We start from the raw sequence: 16,743 nt of genomic DNA on the forward strand, positions 1-16,743 counted from the left end.
GAACGGCACTCAGTACCCAATTCATCCAAAGAAAACGCTGCCATTTTGGGGTCAACATTAGTTCGAAAAAAACGCTATAAATATTCACTTACCTTTGATGATCTTCATCAGAAGGCACTCCCAGGAATCCCACAATAAACAATAAATGACTGATTTGTTCCATAAAGCCCATCATTTAACCACTTGTTGTTAGCGTGTTCAGCCCAGTAATCCATCTTCATGAGGAGCGAGCACTTCCTCCAGACAAAAACTTGAATAGGCACCGTTTTGAAAATCGATTTCTCACTTCCTGTTTGGATTTCTTCTCAGGTTTTTGTCTGCCATATGAGTTCTGTTATACTCACAGACATCATTCAAACAGTTTTAGAAACTTCAGAGTGTTTCCTATCCAATACTAAAAATAATATGTATATATTAGCATCTGGGACAGAGTAGGAGGCAGTTCAGTTTGGGCACGCTATTCATCCAAAAGTGAAAATGCTGCCCAAAATGCTATCCCAAAAAATATAAGTTTAATGCTAGCTAGCAACTTACCTTGGCTCATTGCAGCCATAAGGTCCTTTTGATGCTGCACTCGCGTAACAGGTGGTCAGCCTTCCACGCAATTTCCTCATAGATTGCAATGTAATCGGCCATAATCGGCATGAAAAAAGGCTGATTACCGATTGTTATGAAAACTTGAAATTGGCCCTAATTAATCAGCCATGCCAATTAATCGGTCGGACCTCTAGTCTTGATATACTATTATCAATTACTCATTACATATGTTTACTACTGGTGACATATGTAACGGGGAAGTGATCAAAATAAACAATCAAAGGGCAAACAATTCACACAATGAAACAATTAATGTGCAAAAATTGGCAACTCAATAATCAGCTAGGCCTATTGCCATATGCTCTGTCCAAACTGCGAGCTTCCCAAATAGGCATAGGTCTACAAGCTTGTAATTTTAAACAATCCGCAGCTTTAAAAAAAATCAAATGGTTCTCATTTCCTCTGTAGCTATGTCATGCTTTATTTGATTTGTTTCTGTATAGTGAAATTATTTATTTCAATTTACTTCCCTAGCATATTCGCCGGGCTGACTGAAATACTTCCTTATATGCCACTCTCCTTTTCTATTGGTTTTTATATCAACTGTCTTTTGCTGTCCATAAACAAAGACAATCTTAGTATATTAGCAACCCATCCTAGTTTTTGCATCATTAGATTCCACCTCATTCTACGTTTCTAACTGATATTTTAATATCTGTTACATATGGAACCGCTCTCATCAGGTTCACTGTTCAACATTTTGGCAAATGTTTGAAAATGATGTTTTATTGGCTGCTTCATTACAGGAGTTGCATGTTCTGTTAAGATGAATTAACATAATATAAATCTGATTTATTTTATTCTGAGAACCGTGGGTGGATGCCCTGGGTAACATAAGGGTCCGGTAATTTTTTCAAATGGCCGGTAAATTAAAATCTTCCACCGCCACATTTTACTAACGGAAACTCTGATTAGACCACGCTCCCCAAATATTCTAATTTACTGGTCCCCAGCAAAAACACAACGAAGGCTGATCAATAGCGAAAACACAGCAAAGGCTGGTCCCCAGCAAAAACACAATGAAGGCTGGGCCCCAGCGAAAGCACAACAAAGGCTGGTCACCGGCGAAAGAACAACGAAGGCTGGTCTTTGCTGAAACATTTATATCAGCATATAGGGCCAGTAGACATATGTAGACATAGGACAATGTCGTCCTCTTACCTGTCCTGATGCCGTGTGTAAACCCGGAACAGCCTGTGGAGAAAGAGCACCCCCTGCTGTTGACCGGCTGCATGGCTCTGTAGGTGTAGCCGCTGACACGGCAGGCCTTGCTGTAGTAGGGCGAGCCCACTGAGCCACAGAAAGCAGGGTGGGCCAGTGTCGAGGCATGGGACACCGGAGGACCCAGCAGCTTGGACCCAGACACCATGCCGGGACACATTGTCGAGGTGCCAAAGTTCAGAGGTCTCGAGCTGAGGGTGGTTGACGGAGCTCCGGGGTGTGCGATGTGGACGTAGTAGCTGGAGAAGCAGGCGGGGTCGGCGGTGCAGAGGCAAGGGTGGGGGCTGAGGGTCAGGGCTGCATGGGAATGGGGGTGGGCCACGGAGGGCGATGTCACCAGGCACTCCCGCTTCATAGGGGTAATTGCAGCGTTTAAAGGTTGTTCTTCTGAGTCAGCATAGGCCTTCTGACCCAGGAACAATGCTAGGCGGTGGCAGTACTCCACAGAACCCTCTGGGGGGCAGCAGTAGTACGGTCTCAGCTCTGCCTCAACCTGCTCTTCTTTGACGACAGGCTTCAGCGGGTAGGCTAGCATGCTGCGCGACTGGTAGCCTGGTTTGGTTAGCCGGTGGGTGCAACCTCCAGACTCCCACTCCACTTTGGGCTCAAAGTTGGACTTCTTGCAGCATCCCTGTTCTGGAATCAACTTCCTTCCCTTCTGCTTAGGCTGGCGGCCACACTGTTTAAGATTCAGTCGCGGTTGCTTCTGCTTCACATCAACTGATGCGGCGCTCGTGGTCTTGCAGTCGGTCGTCGGAGTCGATGTTGGTTTCACTCGCTGTTTGCTAGTTGCGGAGGTGCTAGTTAACTTTAGCAGCGCGGCAGCGTTGAGTCCGGCTAGCCGTCGAGGAGCAGGGGTGTGTAACATCTGTAGAGTCATCATCGCAGTCTCTTTCTTCTCTCCTTTATCTCCTTTGGTCCGTTTCTTGGAGACTTTCTTGGCCCTTTTGGAGCGTCGGCATAGTTCAGGCTTGTGCAATATGGAGGCCTTGCTGCTGCTGGCTCTTTGAGCTTTAGGACCTCCGGCCACCCCGCCACTAGCTGGATCTGTCCCCAGGGTTGACTCACCGCTGGAGGGCTCCTCCTGCTGTCTCCTGGCCTGTTTTCCAGCCGGCTGGGTCTCATTGGGTCTCTCCAACAGCAGACTGTTCACCGCCTCAGCGTTGAGAGAAGCTAACCGTCGCTTACGCGGCTCTGGAAACGGCGACTCCTGCACATCACTGGTGGTTTTGGATATCATCTTCTTCGCCAGGAGTTTCCCCTTGGCTTCGCCTTTTCCTTTGCCCAGTTTCTTGATCCGGGATTCAGGTTTCACGGGTGGTTGGGTAAGCGAATCATTCCCCCTCTCATTGGTGTCCTCCTGCTCCTGGATGTCCTCCTCCAACCGCGTGAGTAAAACGTGACAGCTAAGTCCCTCTTCCTCTGAAAACCCTCCCCTTCCTCGTAAGGGATATGATTTCCTGCCCCGCCTCCTATTCCGTTCCGGCGCCTTCTCCCGCATCTCTTTAACCCCTCCCCTTCCTCGCTTGGTCCTACACTTCTTCAATGTCCTGCCGAATCGCAGCGTGCGCTCAAGCCAGGCCCCGCCCATGGTCTCACCATGTGGCCTATGGGGGCAGTGTTCCCGCCTCCCTGTGCTGCAGCTCTGGCTGAGGGAACCTTCGTTCCGGGCGTGGATCATCACATGCTGTACCACTGGGCCTGGGGAGGAGAGACAAATTGTTAATGTCACTCCTATAAACAGGATAATACTGCCTGGGTGGTATTCATTAGCCACCAAGCGGAAGAAAACAGACTGAAACAGGGAGGGATTACCTGAAGTTGTCCAATAAGAAACACTTCTTTCTTTTCTTATTTCTCATAGTTTTGTTTTGCTACAGTGAATACAACCCTAGTATCTTTTCAATCCCTAACCTATCGCCTAATCGCTTCCACGTATATACGTACATACCCCTTCAGGTTTCACTAATACAATTTTGGTCTCTAGTCCCTTATCCTAACCCTTCTACCCATCTGAAAAGACTGGACAGATGAAAACACTATAGAAGCGCCACTTACGGAGCAAAGAGTCTTGGAGGGCTAGATGGAACATCATTATACTGCTTACTCATACTCTCCTATCCATTTCATACAGTTCCGTAAACACTGAAGTGGTAGGGGCCCCTAGGGAAGAGCTTGGGGTCTGAAATAAAACCAGGCCAACACGAGCCGCATACCACAGAATACCAGAATACCGCATACCATCTTATCCATATTCACAACAAACAAAAATCCCCAGAGAGAGAACTGTGTATTCAAACGTGCCAAAAAAGTCCAGTCTACCATCTTATCCATTAGGGATACCTACCTACCTTAATTCAGTGTGAAACATAAGTCTTAATCAATAGTTTGGTAGAGTCAGGATTATTTTTTTGTCCCAGAAAAACACTCTAAAAGTGATGAATGTGCCTTATGAAGAATCCAAACAGCCAATACAAGAGATATGATTCTCAACATCCAACAGTAGGCCTATTGATGGTTATTGGCGCTGCCCTACATGTTCGGGATTTTGTATTAAAGCTGAAAAAAGCTACTCATTGTGTCCACATCTTGAACAATAAAATGAAATACCCTATACACTCACATGTATCATTTTTTCAATAAATCATGGAAAATAGAGAGGTGCGCGAGTAAATATTGCCGTTATCCATTTCATTTATCCGCAGGCCGCCAGTTACCAATCCCCTGTGCTAAACAATAAAAATAAGGAACACAAAAAGGAATGCAGCAAAACTGAAGTGCATAAATGCCAACGAAAATCAAAACAAATGCAAAATAGTCAAAACAGGATTCCTTCCTTATGAGATCGTGTGAGAGGTCAGGAATTCCATCTGCACAGGGACACTGTTCTGACACCTTTTGGCATTCTAAACGGACCATCTAATTTCTCAGACATTCTAATCCAGCAGACATTCTGTACTGAAACAAACAATTAAACACAACATGTAAAGTGTTGGTCCAATTTTTCATGAGCTGAAATAAAAGTTCCCAAAAAATGTTCCATATGCACAAAAAGCTTCTTTCTCTCACATTTTGTGCACAAATTTGTTTACCTCCCTGTTAGTGAGCATTTCTCTTCTACCAAGATAATCCATCCACCTGACAGGTGTGGCATATCAAGAAGCTGATTAAACAGCATGATCATTACACAGGTGCGAGTTGTGCTGTGGACAATAAAAGGCCAATCTAAAATGTGACGTTTTGTCACGCAACAAAATGTCACAGATGTCTAAAGTTTTGAGGGAGCGTGCAATTTGCATGCTGACGGCAGGAATCATTAACAGAGCTGATAATTTAATGTTAATTTCTCAAGCATAAGCCGCCTCCAATGTCGTTTTAGAGAATTTGGCAGTACATACAACCGGCCTCACAACCTTTTGTGTGGAAAAACGTATCCTGATTACCTGGGCCTGACTCCCCAGAGGGTGAACTTGGGACCCAAGTGGGTGGGCCTATGCCCTCCCAGGCCCACTCATGGCTGCACCCCTGCCCAGTCGTGTGAAATCCATAGATTAGGGCCCAATGAATTGAATTCAATTGACCGATTTCCTTCTATGAACTGTAACTCAGTAAAAACTTTGAAATTGTTGCATGTTGTGTTTCTATTTTTGTTCAGTGTATTTCAGCAAACATTCTACATACAGCAATCATTCTAAATCAGCAGAAACCAATTAGACAACATGACACAATGTTTGTATTAAATAATTGTTACATGAATGTAGAGCCCAATGCCACCAGCTTCATCTGGCAAACAAGTTACAAAACAACCATGCCCTGTGTAGCCTAGTCTACAGGCTATTAACACAGACACCTAATAAACGTATCTAGCTACTGTATCTTGCCTACCATGTCTCTGTGCAAGCTACTCCACGTTTAGACAAATGCAGAAAACACTTATTTCAATGACCAGGCATTAACCTATGTAATTACACCTTAACACTGTATGAAATATGGGGGCAATGAGGGACCAACAACTTGCCCAAAATACCCCGTACAGGGTAAGGTGTTTTGAACTGATGCGGGGGTATTTTGAACACTTTCTATGACCGAATTAAAAATATAAAACACGAGGCGTCGGCTTGTTTTTGTCGTTAAATGGTCTTCAGGTAGTCTACAGTCCATCTAAATCGATTCAAAACACTGAATGTAACACCGGAGCTTCGCTCTGGTAACCCATTTAACTTGATCAAACATACCAAACGTCCGATAGTCTACTTGAGGACATCGGGGCCGACATACAGTAGACAGGCTGCGCCTCGCTCGCTTGAAGTCTGTGAGTAGCCTGCCATCCGAAGTAACTGCTTTATCGATGGGGCTATGGGCGACCCGAACACACATCGCGGCCAAAATAAGACTGCCACAATCACATATTCCATGCCATTTATGAAAATAATATCGAAATAATTCGATTTTCTAACACTATTTAGTATGAAACCCATGGATATCGCATGCTAGCAAGCTACAGCTATCGATTCTGCAAGGCAGAAGCGAAAATAGGTTCTGCACTCCTTTTTGGACGGGCTCGGAACGCAACTTCAACACCCGGCACTCGAAAACCGTTACGGAAGAAATATTTAGAGATATTAACTTACACACTCCGTCATACTGTGCCTGGAGATGCGTCGAAATAGTTATGGACTGGTGTGATGGCTGAACTGATCTCCGTACTGGGGGAGAGCAGGGGAGTAGAGAGAAAGCGAGAGAGAGAGAGGACGGTGGCTGCCTGAGCGATGTGCTTTGCTCTTCCTGGTTCGGCTTCACCGATTTGCAGAAAACTTAATCTTAACCATTTGCTATGCAGACAAGCCTCGCAGACATCCAGTCTTCCAATGGCGAAAACGCCAGGCTGTTTATTTCAAGAATACAACCTAAATATTTGTAGAATTTGCGTCCCCTTGCGAAGTGGCTCGAATTACTTGGTTCAACTCGATTAATGCACGGGCTATGGAGCGATGTTGCCCTCCTCAACGCCAGCCTCACCCTGTCATTATGTCGTGACCAGACCAGACCCAACCCAGACCACATCCAGTAAACCCACAATCTGTGATTTCACACATCGCCTGGTGTGTACAGATATCACAACAACATTGTAATGTACACACAGGAATTGAAAGCATGCGGGGAAACAACACCAGTTCATTCCCATTCCCTGTGGTTGAATAATTACAGTTCATTCCCATTCCCCGTGGTTGAATAAAATGATCATTATTTTCAGGTCACAGTCCATAATGTTATTAGCCTAATATTTATTTTTTTGCGCGCCCCAAAAGTTCTAATTGGATATGGAAAGAATTCTAATTTCAGTCAATCTATAGGCTAGGGTCTAAATGATTGTCCCTATTGGCCAGGCATATTGGCCGCTTCATGTGCATTACCGCTAATAGGCCTGTTTTATCTGTTTTATTTTTATTTATTGCTTTATTACATGATATTTTGCTTTATTATGCCTAAAAGCACACACGACCCAGTCCTGTTGCAGAGGAATTAGAATACTCCAGCACAACAATAATATGCGGGCCTCCACACCACGTGTGATAACGGGCATATTACGACAGCACATTTTAAAGATCCAAACACTGAGCACACTCGGTTTTTTTTGGGGGGGGGGGGGGGTTGTGCAGGTGATTGCAATAATGCTTAGGCAGCGATTCTCAATAGTCCTGAGTGGCTTCATTCCTCTCCTTGTCTCCTTTCCTTCAACTGCACAGAAATGAACTGGGCAGCTTAAATCAAATCCTCAGGGTATCCACCGTTGTTTTTCCTTGCTATGTGCTTTCAGATCTGCGCAGATGAAGGTGGTGAGGAAGCTCCTTTAGACTATCGAAATTAAGGAGAGAAGACAAGGAGAGGAAGCTGTTGTAGACTATTCAGATGGACCCTATACTGTTTGACCACCCAGACGCCTTGCATGAAGGTGAACATTTGTGACATTTGTGATTGCATGGCCAAGACATCTGACCAACCGTCGCTATTTCTGATGTTGCCTATGTTTCCAGAATATCCCCATTGAACCCAAGGTATATATATATATAGATGAATATATGTACCCACACGTGCAACATTTCAGTCATAAATCTGGTTGAGTAAAAGGACCGGGGCTGCAAACTGAACAGGACGTGAACAGGACGTTAAGGGACAATATCAGACGACTTGAAGCCTTCAACTAAGACCACTGACATTTCTTCTTGTTTGACAATAGACAGAGCCATCTTCACTCCTTGAATAATGTCAAATCAAATATATTGTCTGTGTACACAGTCTAGCAGATGTTATAGGGGGTGCAGCGAAATCCTTAGGATATACGTTACTATAGCGTCTAACAATGCTGTAAAAAGTCAAACAAGTACATAAATATTCTAAAAATAAAATAAAAATCAGAATGTCGGGACGAATCCAAATAAACGTTCGGAGCAAATAATTTAAGAAATAACACACGTTTTTATTACTGCAATTCAGCGCCATCTCAGACAATCCATTTAAGACATTTGTAACCTCTATAAGCCTACCTAAGTTAAACTTTTCACTGTATGACACAGCAACCATACAGTGGAGAGGATGAACGTGCAAGTGTTTCGTAATAACAAGTTAATAAGCAGTTTACACAGCTAATCATGACTGACAGTTTTCCATATTTAATTTATTACATCATTATGCAGGCCTCTATGACTGAGGGTACAAGCAGTAGTCAACTCCTGAAAAGTGCAGTGCACTTCAGATAGGCTAAGTGCATTACCGTTTTTCTCAGTGATGTAGGCCTAACGATTCACCGCATCAGTCCCAGAGTCAAATGTTTAAGATCGATAGAAGAGCATCGGTCGTCGGACCTCAAATCGATCCAAATGTAGCATGCATCGTTCCGAAAATATATTCTAAAATTACGAATCACCGGTTCACATTTTTGTTGTTGTTGTTGCTCATATAACATTCTTTCTACCTTCTGAAAATAACTCCTATTTTGTGACAACTGATACGTCCTCTCCTTCAGTGTCGAACTGCATGTAATTGTATTGACACGTCTCTGATCTACAACTCATTTTGCATGCCGAACAACCCAGTGCAATATCAGTAGCGTCGTCAAACTATGCACTGTGCCCAGTTTCCTGGACCTTTCAGCATTCAAACGCTAAAATGGCTTCCACGATATTAAGCTTTATTAGGCGATTGACAACCTGTGCAAATTGCTAGGTTATTGTTATCTAAGCCCTGTTAAAAATGTATTTTACCGGAATATAAAAGTAAGCTACAGGAGAACTCATCTGACTATACCTGCTGAATGGGGCTGACAATATAATTTATTTGGATTGTTCAAGTTCAACATCAGCAATACATTTCGTAGTGTGCGCTTTAAACAATCAGTGTATATGGTACTTATAATATATATATGGTAACGTTGATAATTTCACAAGGAGGACAGCGATCACGTTTGCGAGGCACACTGCGTGGCAGAAGCCAGAGAAGAAAAGATCACTCTGTAAAAACTTCCAAATGGTCAAAAACATTCGATTTTGAGATGGGGGTGAAACGCAAAAGCTGTGCTATATTCTCATTGGCTAAGTCATAGCTCATTTATAAATTATAAATAAATACATGATACATATTGATACACATGAATTCTAACCTTGTATACCACACTCTTAACCCTTTTCACGTGTGGGAACTGGCCTATATGGATAGGGCTAAATTGAAATGTTTCTTTACAGAAGAAATATGAAAAGTATATGCATGGTAGCAATTGAAAGGGAACAGTTTGGAGATGATGGAAAAATGATCAGACCAAAAAGTGAGGGACACAACAGTTCACCTGACATAAGACTGAATCCAAATGTACACAGTTTATTTTATGCGCATTTCACATTTACTGTACTTTTTCACCTCATTTGTTGATAATAAAATCTGAAAATACTCAACACATTATTAAGTAACATGATAAGAATATTTCTGGGAAATGTGAGGTCGGTGCAACATAAGACAAACAAAATGACAAGGCTTTGGGTGAGAGGACGAACTGGTGTCTCCAAGTGGCCACACACCTCTCCAAAGGGTGCACAGTTCCTAAGTCATTTCAATGCATTTTTATGACTCAAAGAAGAGTCTTAAGAAAAATGTTTCTAGTTGATCTCTCCTAGCTGTGCCTTTGAGGAACTAGAGCAAGCACACTTGTAGTTTTGGTTGGAACACAGCCCTGCATCCCCGCCATCACACAATTACTGCTGTTTACGCAATCCAAAGAAGGTCCATTGTAAACCAAAATCTGGGTCAGGAGGGCATAATTTGAAAGCTTGTTCTATTGCCAACACGACTAGCTAAATTATACAATACGATATCAAAGTGGCAGGGTTTCACAATGCGATTCAGAGAAACAGAACGTAATTTGGGTGCTCATAGAAAAGGAGTCATAAGTGCATTCAGGTGTGTGTGTGCTGCGGCAAATTTGATTCACAATAGAAAACCATAGGCTCATTCTGTTCAGAACAACCCAGGGTATGAAGCCCTGTCATCTTGTAACTGTACATTAAACATAGTGATCATAAACGTTGGCACTGTATATGACATGTATTTTATACTATGGAAATGTGAAGTACACATTTGACTCACGGGTGTTTGGCTTGTATGACTTCAATGTGGTACAATCCTCAATGTCTCATCTTTCAAAATAAGGTCCTCTTAGTTTACAGCATTTCCCTCACTCAAACGTTGTTGTTTTTTTGCTGAAGTTGCCCAATTAGTGGGATGGATGGGGACAATTCTTTGTCGTGCGAGGTGCTCAAGTTCAGAGCAGCTCAGTCAAAACCCATACAGTGCTGTGAAGTGGAGAACCTGAGCTCTGGAGTCATGTATAGCATGTTACTGTACAGCCACTGCGTTCCAATTTAGGCGTTTATTCAGTGTCCAAATGTGCCATTTTCAAACCGTTTATGAGTGTAAAGTCTTAAAAATACAGATGCAAGTTGGAACCAAATAAGGTTCTTGGGAGTGATACCATAGGGAAACTACTTTAGGTTCTCTGAAGAACCATACAAAAAAAATCTCAAATACCAAATGTTTCGGCCCTCCAGCACCAGAATTGAATATCTTTGCTACAGGGTTTTATTTGACTATTTCCCAGGGTTATTGCCATATTTCGCAGGTGCCTTTCCAGTGAATTTTTAGATTTAACGTGACTGTTTGGTAGTGACAGAGAAATGGTTGTTAGATTCATTAATTTTCAGTCCTGTGGCCTTCACCAAGTGAGATAACAAAGGAAGACAATACATATTTCATAAGGCCGTCTTAAGGGCCTAGTTTTACCCTAATACGGTGGCCTGAAACTCATTACAGGCCACAACAGGCCTGCAAGTCATATCATGCTGGCTTGTAAAGTGGCATGTAATTCCTATTGGAGTGGGGATATCCAACATTTGAAAATGTTTATTTATTTGTAATGATTGCCAGGGTTGGGAAGTCTAAGATATGAGACTACTTTAAACAGCTGAACTGGAACAAGCGTTTCAGTAATCGGGTGCAATAAATCCAATTTACAGATTGGAATACTTCAGAAAAATGTGTTATTTATATTGGAGTTGCATAAGATTAATAAATCAATGCAAAAACAGGTACTGAAACAAATAATTCTAAAAGGTGACCTACAACAGAGCATCCTGGGAAATAAGATGGGCGTGGTTTTGGTTCAACTCTGGATATTAACAACAAAACTGGGATTATTTTACACCGCTGAGTGTTAATTTAAGTCTTGAATCAACAATAGAAATGCTACACCAAAAAAATCAATACTAGTTAACACTGGCTAATATGCTGTGTGCTATGAAAGGGAAACGTCTGCAGGCTTCCATACAATTAAATAACCTTTTAGAATTCTGAAGGAGCGTAGATGCCAAGGGAAGAACCTAAAGTTTTTTTTAATTGTGCAAGAATTCTCCAAGGAACATTTTTCAGTGCAGGTTTAGTACCATAGTACTCAATGCAATCACCGATACTTGATACCAAGGCAACAAAAAATAAGACATATCAGCCAAAGTCACAGAATGGCACTTCATCCAGACAGACCAAGTCACAGAATGGCACTTCATCCAGACAGATACAGTCACAGAATGGCACTTCATCCAGACAGACCAAGTCACAGAATGGCACTTCATCCAGACAGATACAGTCACAGAATGGCACTTCATCCAGACAGATACAGTCACAGAATGGCACTTCATCCAGACAGATACAGTCACAGAATGGCACTTCATCCAGACAGATAGTCACAGAATGGCACTTCATCCAGACAGATACAGTCACAGAATGGAACTTCATCCAGACAGACCAAGTCACAGAATGGCACTTCATCCAGACAGACCAAGTCACAGAATGGCACTTCATCCAGACAGATACAGTCACAGAATGGCACTTCATCCAGACAGACCAAGTCACAGAATGGCACTTCATCCAGACAGACCAAGTCACAGAATGGCACTTCATCCAGACAGATACAGTCACAGAATGGCACTTCATCCAGACAGACCAAGTCACAGAATGGCACTTCATCCAGACAGACCAAGTCACAGAATGGCACTTCATCCAGACAGACCAAGTCACAGAATGGCACTTCATCCAGACAGATACAGTCACAGAATGGCACTTCATCCAGACAGACCAAGTCACAGAATGGCACTTCATCCAGACAGACCAAGTCACAGAATGGCACTTCATCCAGACAGACCAAGTCACAGAATGGCACTTCATCCAGACAGACCAAGTCACAGAATGGCACTTCATCCAGACAGATACAGTCACAGAATGGCACTTCATCCAGACAGATACAGTCACAGAATGGCACTTCATCCAGACAGACCAAGTCACAGAATGGCACTTCATCCAGACAGATACAGTCACAGAATGGCACTTCATCCAGACAGATACAGTCACAGAATGGCACTTCATCCAGACAGATACAGTCACAGAATGGCACTTCATCCAGACAGACCAAGTCACAGAATGGCACTTCATCCAGACAGATACAGTCACAGAATGGCACTTCATCCAGACAGATACAGTCACAGAATGGAACTTCATCCAGACAGATCAAGTCACACAATGGCACTTCATCCAGACAGATACAGTCACAGAATGGAACTTCATCCAGACAGATAGTCACAGAATGGCACTTCATCCAGACAGATCAAGTCACAGAATGGCACTTCATCCAGACAGATACAGTCACAGAATGGCACTTCAGCCAGACAGATACAGTCACAGAATGGCACTTCATCCAGACAGACCAAGTCACAGAATGGCACTTCATCCAGACAGATACAGTCACAGAATGGCACTTCATCCAGACAGACCAAGTCACAGAATGGCACTTCATCCAGACAGATCAAGTCACAGAATGGCACTTCACCCAGACAGATACAGTCACAGAATGGCACTTCATCCAGACAGATACAGTCACAGAATGGCACTTCATCCAGACAGACCAAGTCACAGAATGGCACTTCATCCAGACAGATACAGTCACAGAATGGCACTTCATCCAGACAGATACAGTCACAGAATGGCACTACATCCAGACAGATACAGTCACAGAATGGCACTTCATCCAGACAGATACAGTCACAGAATGGCACTTCATCCAGACAGATACAGTCACAGAATGGCACTACATCCAGACAGATACAGTCACAGAATGGCACTTCATCCAGACAGATACAGTCACAGAATGGCACTTCATCCAGACAGATACAGTCACAGAATGGCACTTCATCCAGACAGATACAGTCACAGAATGGCACTTCATCCAGACAGACCAAGTCACAGAATGGCACTTCATCCAGACAGATACAGTCACAGAATGGCACTTCATCCAGACAGATACAGTCACAGAATGGCACTTCATCTAGACAGATACAGTCACAGAATGGAACTTCATCCAGACAGACCAAGTCACAGAATGGCACTTCATCCAGACAGATACAGTCACAGAATGGCACTTCATCCAGACAGACCAAGTCATAGAATGGCACTTCATCCAGACAGACCAAGTCACAGAATGGCACTTCATCCAGACAGACCAAGTCACAGAATGGCACTTCATCCAGACAGACCAAGTCACAGAATGGCACTTCATCCAGACAGACCAAGTCACAGAATGGCACTTCATCCAGACAGATACAGTCACAGAATGGCACTTCATCCAGACAGATACAGTCACAGAATGGCACTTCATCCAGACAGACCAAGTCACAGAATGGCACTTCATCCAGACAGATACAGTCACAGAATGGCACTTCATCCAGACAGATACAGTCACAGAATGGCACTTCATCCAGACAGATACAGTCACAGAATGGCACTTCATCCAGACAGATACAGTCACAGAATGGCACTTCATCCAGACAGATACAGTCACAGAATGGCACTTCATCCAGACAGACCAAGTCACAGAATGGCACTTCATCCAGACAGATACAGTCACAGAATGGCACTTCATCCAGACAGATACAGTCACAGAATGGCACTACATCCAGACAGATACAGTCACAGAATTGCACTTCATCCAGACAGATACAGTCACAGAATGGCACTTCATCCAGACAGATACAGTCACAGAATGGCACTTCATCCAGACAGATACAGTCACAGAATGGCACTTCATCCAGACAGATACAGTCACAGAATGGCACTACATCCAGACAGATACAGTCACAGAATGGCACTTCATCCAGACAGATACAGTCACAGAATGGCACTTCATCCAGACAGATACAGTCACAGAATGGCACTTCATCCAGACAGACCAAGTCACAGAATGGCACTTCATCCAGACAGATACAGTCACAGAATGGCACTTCATCCAGACAGATACAGTCACCGAATGGCACTTCATCCAGACAGACCAAGTCACAGAATGGCACTTCATCCAGACAGACCAAGTCACAGAATGGCACTTCATCCAGACAGATACAGTCACAGAATGGCACTTCATCCAGACAGATCAAGTCACACAATGGCACTTCATCCAGACAGATACAGTCACAGAATGGAACTTCATCCAGACAGATACAGTCACAGAATGGCACTTCATCCAGACAGATCAAGTCACAGAATGGCACTTCATCCAGACAGATACAGTCACAGAATGGCACTTCAGCCAGACAGATACAGTCACAGAATGGCACTTCATCCAGACAGATACAGTCACAGAATGGCACTTCATCCAGACAGACCAAGTCACAGAATGGCACTTCATCCAGACAGATACAGTCACAGAATGGCACTTCATCCAGACAGACCAAGTCACAGAATGGCACTTCATCCAGACAGATCAAGTCACAGAATGGCACTTCATCCAGACAGATACAGTCACAGAATGGCACTTCATCCAGACAGATACAGTCACAGAATGGCACTTCATCCAGACAGACCAAGTCACAGAATGGCACTTCATCCAGACAGACCAAGTCACAGAATGGCACTTCATCCAGACAGATACAGTCACAGAATGGCACTACATCCAGACAGATACAGTCACAGAATGGCACTTCATCCAGACAGATACAGTCACAGAATGGCACTTCATCCAGACAGACCAAGTCACAGAATGGCACTTCATCCAGACAGATACAGTCACAGAATGGCACTTCATCCAGACAGACCAAGTCACAGAATGGCACTTCATCCAGACAGATACAGTCACAGAATGGCACTTCATCCAGACAGATACAGTCACAGAATGGCACTTCATCCAGACAGATACAGTCACAGAATGGCACTACATCCAGACAGATACAGTCACAGAATGGCACTTCATCCAGACAGATCAAGTCACAGAATGGCATTTCATCCAGACAGATACAGTCACAGAATGGCACTTCATCCAGACAGATACAGTCACAGAATGGCACTTCATCCAGACAGATACAGTCACAGAATGGCACTTCATCCAGACAGATCAAGTCACAGAATGGCACTTCATCCAGACAGATCAAGTCACAGAATGGCACTTCATCCAGACAGATCAAGTCACAGAATGGCACTTCATCCAGACAGATACAGTCACAGAATGGCACTTCATCCAGACAGACCAAGTCACAGAATGGCACTTCATCCAGACAGATACAGTCACAGAATGGCACTTCATCCAGACAGACCAAGTCACAGAATGGCACTTCATCCAGACAGACCAAGTCACAGAATGGCACTTCATCCAGACAGATACAGTCACAGAATGGCACTTCATCCAGACAGATACAGTCACAGAATGGCACTTCATCCAGACAGACCAAGTCACAGAATGGCACTTCATCCAGACAGACACAGTCACAGAATGGCACTTCATCCAGACAGACCAAGTCACAGAATGGCACTTCATCCAGACAGATCAAGTCACAGAATGGCACTTCATCCAGACAGATACAGTCACAGAATGGCACTTCATCCAGACAGATACAGTCACAGAATGGCACTTCATCCAGACAGACCAAGTCACAGAATGGCACTTCATCCAGACAGACCAAGTCACAGAATGGCACTTCATCCAGACAGACCAAGTCACAGAATGGCACTTCATCCAGACAGACCAAGTCACAGAATGGCACTTCATCCAGACAGATACAGTCACAGAATGGCACTTCATCCAGACAGACCAAGTCACAGAATGGCACTTCATCCAGACAGACCAAGTCACAGAATGGCACTTCATCCAGACAGACCAAGTCACAGAATGGCACTTCATCCAGACAGACCAAGTCACAGAATGGCACTTCATCCAGACAGACCAAGTCACAGAATGGCACTTCATCCAGACAGACCAAGTCACAGAATGGCACTTCATCCAGACAGACCAAGTCACAGAATGGCACTTCATCCAGACAGACCAAGTCACAGAATGGCACTTCATCCAGA

At 43.8% G+C, this 16,743-nt stretch overlaps 1 protein-coding gene across 2 annotated transcripts in view; it reads right to left on the reverse strand.

The window, feature by feature from the left end:
• Positions 1–6,783, reverse strand: part of LOC135505710 (bromo adjacent homology domain-containing 1 protein-like) — a 31,308-nt gene extending 24,525 nt beyond the window's left edge. For both annotated transcript variants that reach the window (XR_010450310.1, XM_064924771.1), the window contains exons 1-2: positions 6,450–6,783; positions 1,759–3,519 (exon numbers count right to left, since the gene is read on the reverse strand). Coding sequence is in view for 1 of the 2 variants with exons in the window: in XM_064924771.1 (XP_064780843.1) it covers positions 1,759–3,499 (1,741 nt within the window). In the remaining variant the exon portion in view is untranslated. The remainder of the gene's footprint in view (positions 1–1,758; positions 3,520–6,449) is intronic.
• Between the last annotated feature and the right edge of the window lie 9,960 nt (positions 6,784–16,743).

The sequence above is a fragment of the Oncorhynchus masou genome, chromosome 19 (assembly GCF_036934945.1).
Source record: "Oncorhynchus masou masou isolate Uvic2021 chromosome 19, UVic_Omas_1.1, whole genome shotgun sequence".
Classification (NCBI taxonomy): Eukaryota; Metazoa; Chordata; class Actinopteri; order Salmoniformes; family Salmonidae; genus Oncorhynchus; species Oncorhynchus masou.